General features: G+C 48.3%; 1 protein-coding gene across 1 annotated transcript in view; it reads right to left on the bottom strand.

The window, feature by feature from the left end:
* Positions 1-12,757, bottom strand: part of OPN5 (opsin 5) — a 455,021-nt gene that overhangs the window by 26,372 nt on the left and 415,892 nt on the right. Inside the window, exon 6 of the mRNA XM_086925160.1 lies at positions 12,460-12,701. Within this exon, the coding sequence (XP_086781286.1) occupies positions 12,460-12,701 (242 nt within the window). The remainder of the gene's footprint in view (positions 1-12,459; positions 12,702-12,757) is intronic.

Below are 12,757 nucleotides of genomic sequence, written 5' to 3'. Positions count from 1 at the left end.
TCTTATTGACGGGAAGCCAGTGAAGGTCTTTCAGGTGACTGGAAATGTGGTCTGTGCGGGGGATGTCAAGCATGAGTCTGGCTGAAGCATTTTGGATGCGTTGGAGTTTTTTCTGCAGTTTTGCTGTAGTACCGGCGTAGAGGGTGTTTCCGTAGTCCAGACGGCTAGTAACTAGTGCGTGGGTGACCGTTTTTCTTGTGTTCGGTGGGGATCCAGCGAAATGTTTTTTTGAGCATGCGTAGGATGTTGAAGCATGAAGAAGAGACGGTGTTGACTTGTCTGGTCATCGAGAGTGAGGAGTCCAGGATGATGCCCAGGTTTCGTGCGTGGTCCGTCGGTGTGGGGGCTTTTCCTAGTGCTGTTGGCCACCAAGAGTCGTCCCAGGCGGAGGGGGTGAGCCTAAGATAAGGACTTCCGTTTTGTCCGAGTTCAGTTTAAGACGGCTTTGCTTCATCCACTCGGCAGCTTCTTTCATCTCATCATGTAGGTTGGTTTTGGCAGAGATTGGGTCTTTGGTGAGTGAGAGGATCAGCTGAGTGTCATCAGCGTAGGAGATGATGTTGAGGTTGTGTTGACGCGCGATGGTTGCGAGGGGGCTCATGTATACGTTGAAGAGGGTGGGGCTGAGTGATGATCCTTGCGGGACGCGGCAGATGACTTCGGTGGCCTCTGACTTAAAAGGGGGGAGGCGGACTCTCTGAGTTCTCCCAGCGTGGAACGAGATGATCCAGTCTAATGCTTTTCCTTGAATTCCGATGTTTCTGAGGCGTTGTATCAGGGTGCTATGGCAGACTGTGTCGAAGGCTGCAGAGAGGTCAAGGAGGATGAGGGTGACTGTGTCTCCGTTGTCCAGTTGTGTTCGAATGTCGTCTGTTGCTGCGATGAGGGCGGTCTCAGTGCTATGTTTGGCGCGGAATCCAGACTGTGAGGAGTCGAGTGATTTGTTGGTTTCGAGGAAGGCGGCAAGCTGATTGTTGACGGCTTTCTCAATGACTTTGGCAGGGAATGGGAGGAGCGAGATGGGGCGGTAATTTTTGAGTTTGGTGGGGTCAGCTGTGGGCTTCTTCAGAAGGGCGCTGAGTTCGGCGTGTTTCCAGCTTTCTGGGAATGTGGCGGAGTTGAGGGAGCAGTTGATGACGTCACGGAGATGGGGTGCGATAATGGAGTTTGCTTTGTTGAAGATGTGATGGGGGCTTGGGTCTGTAGGGGATCCTGAGTGGATGGAGTTCATTAGGCGAATGGTGTCTTCTGTGGTGATTGGGTTCCAGTCGAAAAGGTTATTCGGAGGAGTTACAGGTTCGGAGGTAGGTGAGATTGACAGGTTTACGGGTTGGTTGTCGAAGCTGTTATGAATGTCGGCGATTTTGTCATGGAAGAATGAGGCGAGGGAGTTGCAGAGGACTTGAGAGGGGGTGATGTCGTTTGAGCTGGCTGTGGGGTTGGTGAATTCTTTGATGATGTTGAAAAGTTCCTTGTTGTTGTGGGCGTTGTTGTCTAGTCGGTCTTTGAGTGCTGATTTCTTGGCTGACCGGATTAGTTGGTGGTGTTTGCGGGTGGCGTTTTTTAAGGCGGCTTGGGTGGTAGTGTTTGGGTCTTTTTTCCACGTTTTCTCAAGGGAACGACAGAGCTTCTTGGATTTTTTGAGGTCATCGTTGAACCAGGGGGCATTCTTGCTGCCTTGTTTGATGTGATGTTTTTTCAAGGGAGCTAGTTTGTCGGCGGTTTGGGTTAACCATTGTGTGAGGTTGATGGCGGCTTGGTTAGGGTTCATTGAGTAGGCCGGGGGGTTTTGAAGCAGTGTTGTGGAGATCTGGTCGACAGTGATTTTGTTCCAATTTCTTCGCAAAGTTGGTTGAGGGTGGTTGTGGATCGTGGTCTTATTGTAAATGAAGTGGATGCAGCTGTGGTCCGTCCAGTGGAGGGGTGTGGTGTGCGTGAAGGAGATATGCTTGCTGGAAGTGAAGATAGGGTCGAGTGTGTGTCCTGCATAGTGTGTGGGGGTGTTAACAAGTTGTTTGAGTCCGAGATTGGTGAGGTTGTCCAGGAGGGTGGTAGTGTTACTGTTGTTGCTCTTTTCCAGGTGGAAATTAAGGTCTCCCAGTAGAATGTATTCTTCTGAGGGGAGGGCGTTTGGGGTGATGAAGTCAATGATGTCTTCGCTGAATTTTGTACGGGGTCCTGGTGGTCTGTAGAGGAGGGTGCCTCTGAGTGTGGTCTTGGGGTCGGTGTGGATCTGGAAGTGAAGGTGTTCGGCGATAGCGAGGTTGTCTTCTGAGCTGGTTGAGACGCGGATGGTGTTCTTGTGGACTTTGGCGATGCCTCCTCCTGTTTGGATGGTGCGATCCTTACGGATGATCTTGTAGCCGTTCGGGATGGCTATGGTGATGTCTGGAGCTGATGAGGCATTCATCCAGGTTTCTGTTAGGAAGGCGATGTCCGGAGAAATGGTGTCGAGTAGATTCCAAAGGTCGATGGCGTGTTTGTGAACCGAGCGGGTGTTGAGAAGGATGCATTTAAGGTGGTTGGTGTCGGATCTCTGTTTGGTGTTTGTGGATTTGGTGTGGGTCTTGATGCAGGTGAATTTGCAGGAGTGGCAGGTGAAGGGTCCATGGGTGTGTCCTGGTGCTGCTTGGGCGCAGTTAGGGAGTCGTCCGGGGTTAAGTGCTAGGAGGGTGGAGGCGTCGTAAGTGATGCGGGAGGCGATGGGTTTGCGAGGGCCAGGGGGTCTGGCGCTGGGCGCGATCCAGGCGTGGACGGGCGTAGACAGGCTTACCTTTAGCGCACCTTCGGCGCGGCCGCTGTGCGTGGACGCTGCGCGTTGGGACATCTGTCTTAAATGGATAGTGGAGGGGGCGGAGCGTGGGAGGGTCACCTGGGAGGCGGGAGCAAGGTGCAGGGAGGGTCTTGGACGGGCCGATTACAAAGAAAATGGCAGACAGGTAAACAAATGCTGCGAGGGTCTCCTACAGCCAAAGCTGAAATAGTAATGGAGCGCTATGTGGCTCGAATATTGCAGGCCAGCAGAGGAAGCGCTGTAACAAGTAAAGCCTGAGAGCGCAGACAAATGCAAAATACGAAAGAAATGTTTCTTCCTTATATGTAAACGAAAAGATTTGAATAATTGTTCTACATTGGTTTGTTTGAATGTGGATATATTGTAAGAAGTAACATAACAGTCTTATCTATTTGTGAAAATGTATTGCGTCTTGTAGTGATATGTGATATTTTTTATATATGTAAATGTGTACAGTATATGTCAACAACTTTTTGTATCCCTGTGTGAAGGCCATAGTCCTTTAATGAAAAAAAAAAGATGAGAATTTGAAAATAAACAGGGTGAATAAATAACCCGATCACGAAAGGAATATAGCGTGGTTTATCCAAAATTAATACGCTGAAGTGACAAGGCTACCAAGTATATCATTGTTTAAGCTCTAAACATTGAGCCACACTTCTCCACAATCTGTATCTGTATCAGTCCGCCAAGTACCACACATCACACATTAAACTAACGCATTTTAATGTGGTGGTCCGCATCACAGCAATAAATTGCATAGTCACACATTAGCACCTAATCATCTGCTGGCACTGAGCCTGGGTGAACTCCTGACCATGATTGCAGCAGCGTCCTGATTCAAATGCCCCTGCAAGCAAGAACTCTGACTGAATGCAATGGCTCACCCTGAGACTGCCTTGTGTTTTTCTGTCGCGGGCTCTTACCTCGGTGGGGCTGGGCTTAACTGACTGCATTAGCAACAGCTAAGAGCCTGGCTGCCAGACCTTTCTGAGCCTGACTCTGTCATGTAGCCAGCCTGCGAAACTCTGTGCTTATCTGGAGGTTGGCACGTAACGCGAGTGTTGCTGTTTTCTGGCGACTTGAACTGGAGCCACTCCTAGTCAGTGCCCTCTTTCCTTTGGGCTTGGATTCCGGCCTGCCGGTGACACCGCTCTCTCTCTGTGAGAGGTTGGTCTCTGAGTCGCGTCAGGTCCCCTATGGATTGGACAGACTGGGGCATACTTACAAAGAAGTGGAGGAGCACAACATTGGCCCCCTTGGCTTAACGCTGGACTCCGCCACTCTAAAATGCAGGGCTGCGGCGTATTTACAAGCATAAGGTAAAACCCTGTGTTTACCCCTGCTCTGGTGCTAATTTACCCACCTAGCGCCAATGCAGGCATCCTTTCACCATGGTGCAAGGGTACCTGCGTTGCAGGGGAAGATTGCTTATGTGTAGGAAGGTGTTCCTTCCTGCCCAGAAACAATCTCAAATGGCGTTTTTTAACGTATATGTGTGCAGCTTAATGCAGCACACATAGAAGTTGCTAAACATAATTTGTTTTAATGATTGTTTATGGGCAGGAAGGTACATAAACAATCATGGCCTTTTACTGTTTCTATGATTGCTGCATAACGCAGCACACATGGAAACAACGAAAACGAGGGGAAATTAAACATTTCTCCTCATTGTGAAATTGTATCACCAGGTTTTCCCAGGTTTTAATTTTGTCACTGATCAATATTTACGCCACCCATATAAATATGGGGCAGCGTCAAAATCAATAGGTGTTGTGGTGGAACGCCTACGGCGATACCCGAAGCTCGCCCCTTTCACGCAAAGTGTAGCATGAAAGGGTGCCTTATTCACAAGGCTAGTAAAGGAAAAAGTGGGAAACCCAATAGACCCTTGGAGGATTAAGTAATTAATGTATAAACAGGTAAACATGCATACAAGGGATTCTTTTCTATACTTATTTTCATGTTTTTAAGCAAACATCAGTGATAAGTTCTACACATTTGCTTACAGAAAGTTATTCCTAAAACTGAATTACTTATGTCAATGTGAACAGATCTGCAAAAGAATACTTCAAACGGGTGTATGCTTCTTAAAACATAAATTTATATTAAAGGGTACACAAATTCTATATATATAAATATAGATCAACACAAGGATTAGACTACATCAATTACTGCAAGCTATAAATGTTGCTTCTTAGGGTCATTCAACATATGAATTTACAGTCCTGGAGATAGCCTAGCAGATGCCTTCACTATATAGACCAAAACGTCGACATTTACACCTATTTCCTCTGTGCATTTTTTCACTAAAGAATTTGTTTTCTGTATAATCATTCACAATTTTCCTTTTGTACATATTGTTGAGAATAGGTGACCGCATTAGTGAAAATTAGACTACGATAGCAACAAAATATCTCTAAATCTCAGTCACTTTGTGTTGATATATGTTTATATATATTGCATTTTTGTACCCTTTAATATTGTTGCAATATAAATGTATGTTTTAAGAAGCAAACACCTGTTTGAAGTATTCTTTTACAGATCTGTTCTCATTGAAATTAGGAATTCAGTTTTGTAAATGACGTTCTGTTAGTTACAAGGCATCTTTAAGCCACTTCACGCTGCCTTGTAATTGTAAATAAGGCGAAGCCTCTATCGCCACCATAGTGTCATAAAAAGTGACGGTTGTGGTGGCGATAGGGGCTTATAAATAGGCCCCACTGTGTGTTGAGGAGGAGAAGGCTCTTGTTGGCACATGCTGTGGCAGGTGTAGTGTTGCGCTCTAGTGTTCCATCATGACGTGACAGGAAACACTAGGAGCATGGGGCGGGATGATGGGCGGAAGAGCGTCATAGTGGTGTGAGTGAGAGCTGGCACCGGCGCTCTCGCTAATAAAAGTAATACTTGTAAAGTATAACATGCCTCCCTTGTTTGTGACCCGCTAAAGTGCCTCTACAAATTGGAGATGAGGCTGGGGGAGGGAGTCACACCACGGCCAGACCGCCACGCGGCAGCCGCACACAAGCGGCGACGTTGAGATCAGCGAGAACGCGGCAGGGGAGCCGCGAGTGCCCACCGCGAAGGATAACAACGCTGGGAAAAGAAAGTGCACATCGCCAGTCACACGCAGTGTTCCAGGCCCAACTGCACTCTGATAATACAGTGAGCGGCACCACAGTGAGTAGCGCCCCACCACCGTGCGCGCATGAAGGAAGCAGTGCATGTACATCCCTACTGAGAGCTAGACACATCGACCCCTGCTTCATGAACAGGAGGAGCGATGACAAGGGCCAGACCACTGAGTCCCACAACAGCTGCACTGCAGACCCCATCCCTTGGAACAGCAGCTGAGGAGAGTGCCACTAGGGACAAGGAGCACAACCAGAACCCAGCCCAAGGAGTTAGGATAGTCACCACAACTGCCACCCAGCCACACATGTTCCCGGGTCTCCCACACTGATGAGAGCAGAGGCTGCTATGAGAGTGTGTGAGCAACTCAGCACCGCTGGGCAACCCTGGGCAGGGTAAGGTGAGAGCGGACCAGCCTGCTACAAGGGAGCACAAGCTGCCAGACGGCACCGGCCAGCACCCTACGCACCGGCCAGGAAGCCAGGCAAGACGCATCAGGGGTGGTGGTGCCCAGGAGCAGCCAAGCCCGGCACCCACGGACCAACAGAGGAAGGCACGCTGAGCAAAGAGGAGACAACCGACACTGGTGCACCAGGCTCAAGGCAACGTGGTTGAAGACCTCGGGCCCAGGTAGACGCACGAGGCCCGCACGACCAAAGCGCGCCAGTAAACCCTCCGCACAGAGTAGACAACTCCCCACCCAGACGGCAGGCCGCCATGTGTGCCCAGACCTTCTCCTTAACAAACCCTGTCCCATTCTTACCGAAACCAGGGGAGCCAGCCATGAAATGGGAAGACTGGAAAGAATACTTCCTGAACTATTTATCAGCGCTAGAGGACGAAGTGGAAGAAGTCTTTCCGAGCAAGCTGAAAAAGAAGATTCTATTGCACAACTTAGGTCCGGAAAGCATCAGGGTGTACATGAACTTGGTAAAGAAGACTAGGGCAGAGGACGATGATGATGTGTTTCAGCACGCCATTGAGGACCTGGACAGCCACTATCAACCAGTGGTGTGCATCGTAATCGACTGCTTCAACTTCTTTCAACTGAAACAGACCGTGTGGGAATCGGTGGACGACTACATGGAGGCGCTGAAAAGACTAGCGATCACCTGCAAATTCGGAGCTCTCCACGATAACTTCATCAGGGATCAAATCACCAAGTGTACTGTGCATAGACGACCAAGTCTTAGGCATAGACCGTTCACGCACGCGTAAACCGTTGTGCGACCTTTTGATAGGGGAAGTCCCAGTAGCACTGGCGGCTGACTCGGGTTCCCCATACACCATCATGCAACGCAGCATCTGGGACAGAGACTTCGCGCAAACCACAGGCACACGCCTCCTGGCTCCGGACATCCGCCCAGTTACCTTCACAGGGGAGCCCATTCCCATGGTGGGGTACTGTCCTCTACAATTTGAATTCAAAGGCCGCACGGCGGAAGGGAAGCTCTACGTAGCAGCAGAGAAAGGACCTTCAGGCCTAGGATGGGTGGACCAGGGAGAACTCTGTATTGAACTGAATCCAGGGGGCACAACGCAAGGCAGATAAATGGAAGGCGGAATTTCTGACAGTATTCGGAGGCACTGTCGGCAAACTGACGAGGTTCACTCACAAGATCTGCCTCATGGAAGGAGCTAAGCCAGTCAGCCACAAAGTGCGGAACATTCCGTTTCAAAGCAGAGAAGCAGTTCAGCAAGAGTTACAGCACTTGGAGGACAATGGAATTATTGAACCGATTGAGAGCGCAGAATGGCTGGCACCCCTGGTCGTAGCCAGGAAACCCAACTGCAAGGTACGCATCTGCATCGACTTGTGGGAGCTCAACAAAAACATCATAGTTTAGAAATTCCCGTCACCCAGGATCAAGGAGATGCTAGCCCTTATGAAGGACATCAAATGGTTTTCCACCATAGACCTCACCTTTGCCTAACATCAGATCGCGCTGCACCCCACTTGCAAGAAACTAACCTCATTCATTACACCGTTTGGATACCTACCAGTTCTGGTGGATGCCATTCGGCCTTGCGTCCACTGCCGCGGTCTTCTAAAAATGAATGCATCAACTGTTCAGACACACAGACGGGGTGCAGTACTTCCAAGACGACATCCTTGTAATCGGCAGGATCAAAGCAGACCATGACGCCAAGCTCTCCACAGTACTACGCATACTAAGGCAGAACGGCCTCACCGCAAAATGGGACAAGTGCAACTTTGGAGTGTCATCGGTCACGTACCTGGGACATGAAATTAGCAACAAAGGCATTGCACCAAAACAGGCAAATGCAAAGGCCATAAAGGACGCACCTACCCCCAACAATAAGGATGATGTTCAGTCCTTCCTAGGAATGGCAGAATTCTATAGCAAGTTTGTGCCTCATTTTGCCACCAAAACACACAACTTGGGACAGTTACTAAAGGAGAAGACCGCCCTCACTTGGTCGTTGACAACACAGGAAGAATTTGAGCAAATCAAAGAAGACATATGCGAGGCCGTACCCCTACATGGTTTTGACCAACAGGCGTTGTCTATTCTCACCACGGACGCAAGTGACAGAGGGCTGGGAGCAGTCCTGATGCAACAGTCCGCAGAAGGTGAAATGTCGACGGTCAGCTTCGTGTCCCGGTCTTTGGCCCCAAACGAAGAAAAATTCAGTGTGTTGGAGAAGGAGATGCTAGCAGCAATTTGGGCGGCGGAAAGATTCTGCCAATTCCTGTGGGGCTCCAGATTCCTTCTCCGGACAGATCACAAGCCGTTAGTGAAGGTACTCATGTCAAGTGGACACGCGATGGCCATGCCACGCATAGCAAAAATGACCATGTGGTTATTGGATTATGTGTACGATGTTCAATACATTCCAGGCTCTTAGAACAAAGTTGCCGACTTCCTCAGCAGGGCAGCAGCAATGGAGAACGCACCGGTGCCAAAGGCAGAAGATGATTACACCATTGCATTCATGGAGGACCAAGAAGCGGCCATAAGTGCACAAGAGTGGAAGACGGCATACGAGGAGGACACCAGCCTCACAACAATCAAACAGTTCATAATCACGGGGTAGCCGGAAAATAAACACTTGAACACTGAACAGAGAAGACTCTATGAGGTTCGAGAGGAGCTGTCAGTAGGAGACAACAAGATGTTCGTGCTAAGAGGTGACAAAGTGGTGCCCCCAGGACGACTGGTAAACCGGTTACTCCCCTTTTTGCATGAAGGACACCTGGGAATAGTGAAAACAAAAGATAGAGCCAAACAAGCATACTGGTGGCCGGCGTTGGACAGCCAAGTGGAGAGGCATGTCAGAGAATGTAAACAATGCGGCAAAGCAGACAAGACACAGACCACGATGCGACACCCGCTAGGGAAGTTCTCCAACCCAGCTACCCCATGGGAAGAATTGTCAGTGGACATATTGTGTGCCATCTTGGATGCTAACAGTGTACCCAAGTACGCCATTGTGCTTGTCGACCGATACTCCAAGTGGCCGGAAATTGAGATATGTGAGACAGTGGACACTGCCGCAATACTGGCTTTCCTCACATCCACATTCTTGACAGAAGGGATCCCACGAGTCATAACGTGTGACAATGGACCCCAATTCACGTCTGAGAAATGGAACGCATTCATGGGAAGGAATGGGATACGGGTCAAACATACCCCGATATACCATGGAGCAGGGAATGTCCTGGCGGAAATATTTAACAGGGTCATCATGGGGTCAATCAATTCAAGCAGCCATCAACGCAGGGAAGAATTGGGAGAAGGAACTCAACTGCACATTATGGCCCTACCGAATCATCCCCACTAAGACAGGGTACAGCCCATTCAAAATATTGAGGGGCCGGGACCCATTCACCAGAGATAATGAGGCGTGGAAACAACGCACAGTACAAAGCAAATGGGCTTCGGCTGTAGTGTGCAGCAATTTGGAAAAGGCGCAAAAGATCTACACAGACCACTACAACAAGAGACACAATGTCAAAGATGCAAGGCTGGAGAAAGGGGAATGGGTCCGAGTGATGATGGCTCAGTTGAGGAGGAAAGGCGACGGCAAGTACAGCACACCACTGCAGGTCAAAGAAATGTACACCAGGTCAGCCTTATTGAGTGATGGGAAAGTATGGTCTCTAGACAGAATGTCCAGATGCAACAAGATGATGAGGTGGGCGAAGATAGAAGAGACCCCAATGGATGAGAGTACTTATGGGAACTTGGAGGAAGAAGAAAGTAAAAGAGACACAGAGACACATAGTGGTCACTCAGAAGACATCAACACAGAAGAAGCGAACATCACCAGGCCACAGGAGAATCCAGAAGACACTGAGCGGCAGGCAAGACAAGTAGAGCAAGAAGCAAGTGGTACCGTCACCAGGGATCAACCACAGGAACCAACCAATGCCAATCCACATAATGGCTGTAGAGACATGAGGGCAGGCACCCTGTCGAGACAGACCCGCACAGACAGGACTGTGGTACTGCCCCAAAAGTATCAAGAGTTCGGCATGAAGACCTAACCACTTTGGAACTGAACTATCTAAGTTACTACCCAATGAGTTGCATTCTTTGTAGTGTTGTTAAAGGGGGAAGATATGTAGTGTTGCGCTCAAGTGTTCCATCATGACGTGACAGGAAACACTAGGAGTGGGGGCCCGATGATGGGCGGAAGAGCGTCATAGTGGTGTGAGTGAGAGCTGGCACCGACGCTCTCGCTAATAAAAGTAATACTTGTTAAGTATAACGTGCCTCCCTCGTTTGAGACCCCCTAAAGTGCCTCTACAGCAGGATGTTCAATTTTCTCCACGTCAGCCAGGCACCCAGGAAGTAATCACTATTGTGCCGAGCACCCTGCATGGCCCTGAGTTCAGGGCTGGACTGGGAACCAAAACCAGCCCTGGTTTTCTCCACGTCAGCCAGGCACCCAGGAACTAATCACTAGTGTGCCGAGCACCCTGCATGGCCCTGAGTTCAGGGCTGGACTGGGAACCAAAACCAGCCCTGGAAAAATGTTTGGCCGGTCCCCCACCCCGGGGGGGTTGGAGGTGCCGCTAAGCTCTTTGCCAGGGCCAGTTCTCGGCTGATTTTGTTACAGGGCCTATTTTGCAGCGATGCTACAAAGGACACCCTGTTGCACCCCTGAAATGACATTGGAAGATTGTGTTACAAACACACATGTCCCAAGGACATGTGTGTGTGTAACATACAACTTAGAAAATTGCACTTAAGTGCATTTTTTTAAGTTTCCGCTATTTACCACGAGGTTTGACTTCGAGGTAAATAGCGGCCTAAAATTGCAAATTCGCATTTTTTAAATGTATCATGAATTGCAATTAAGGAATCTCAAATAGAGATTCCTTAAATGCAATTGCTCGCAAATTTGCAAATTCTATAATAGCCATTTTTGCATTTGGGATGATGAATCCCAAATGCAAAAATTGCGCTCGCAAAGGGCCAGATTCTCAGAATCTGGCCCTTTGCGAGACGATTTTCGTTTCATGAATCTGGCCGCAAATCACCAGTCCTTAATGCTTCATTGAGCACCTCATTTTGGAGTGAGATTGTTTGACTTGAATAGAAATCAGTTTTAAATGCCTGTATTTCTTAGGGCGCTGTTAATGGGAGCCAGTCTGTCATTATGGGGATACTGTCAGGCTTAACAATTAAGGGTCTTATTTACAAGCCCCCTACGCCGCCAATACGTCACATTTTCTCACATTAATAGTGGCGCAACAACAGCGCAAGGGGCTTGTAAATAAGCCCCTTAATTGGCGCAAGGGGCGTGTAAATGGCCCCCAAGCAATTATGTAATGCCGGCCATTAGGAGAACATTGGTTTTGAGTTTCTGAAGCCAAAAACCATTAAACCGCACACACTGTAATTATAATTGTTTTTCTGCTCTTTAGTTCCCCCAAAAACCTTTACCCGTCAAGATTATTATTGCTGTGCTCTGGCGAAGCAATCTCCTGAATAATATGTAATTCTTTATCTATTTATCTATGCATTTATTTACGTTTTATATAGTGTAGATTTTACCCAGAACCCCGATTAATGTTCCCGCTGGAAAGAGGTCAGAGGTATGTCTACTGTCAGTTTTGACTCTCGCCATAAAGTAGCACGGAGGGTTAATATGTTTACTGCAAAGAAAGTCTGCCAGCATTTACAGAAGTGCATTTTATGTGCATAGCTCAGTGGGTTGATGCTTTTGTGGCAGAGATCCCTTTGTGCCATGTGGGTCAGCTGCCCCTGGTGCTGAGGTTTGGGTGGAGAGTGGTGATTATTTAGTATGTTAGGTTCGAAAGCACCAGAGTTCGAGTTTCTGATTGCACAAAGTGGGTGTGATTTCTGATAGTTGCCTGTTACCATGGACATCATTGCATGATTTTGGTCGCGAGAAAATGTCACTCATAGTCTTGAATGTCACTCATAAGTACATTGAAACTATGAAAATGTCACACATAAGCAATCTGAAACCTTGGCAGCTATCCTGTTTAAATCTGAGTACACTTATGAATTGTAAAATTCTAAGAGCAAAATTACCTGGATTTCTTTGATTCGCTTTTCTTTCCGGTTACGCCGCAGAACATGCGCCCGCAATTTTTTTTGCAATCAATCACTTGATATATAATCGGGTTGTACATGGCGGCTGATTTCGCTAGTAACGTCGGTATGACTGAAAAGTAGAGCGGAACAGAGTCTGGCGTTCCGAAGGCTGACCACACTGAGACAACAGCATACGGGATCCAGGCGATGAGAAATCCTGCGCAGATCAACATTGCCACCTAGTGGGAGAATAAAGAATACAACTAGATGGTAAAATGTACAAATGTCTCAGAAT

This window comes from Lissotriton vulgaris, chromosome 6 (assembly GCF_964263255.1).
Source record: "Lissotriton vulgaris chromosome 6, aLisVul1.2, whole genome shotgun sequence".
NCBI lineage: Eukaryota > Metazoa > Chordata > Amphibia > Caudata > Salamandridae > Lissotriton > Lissotriton vulgaris.
Note: the sequence above shows the minus strand (reverse complement) of the source record. Positions and strands in the feature narration are given on the sequence as shown.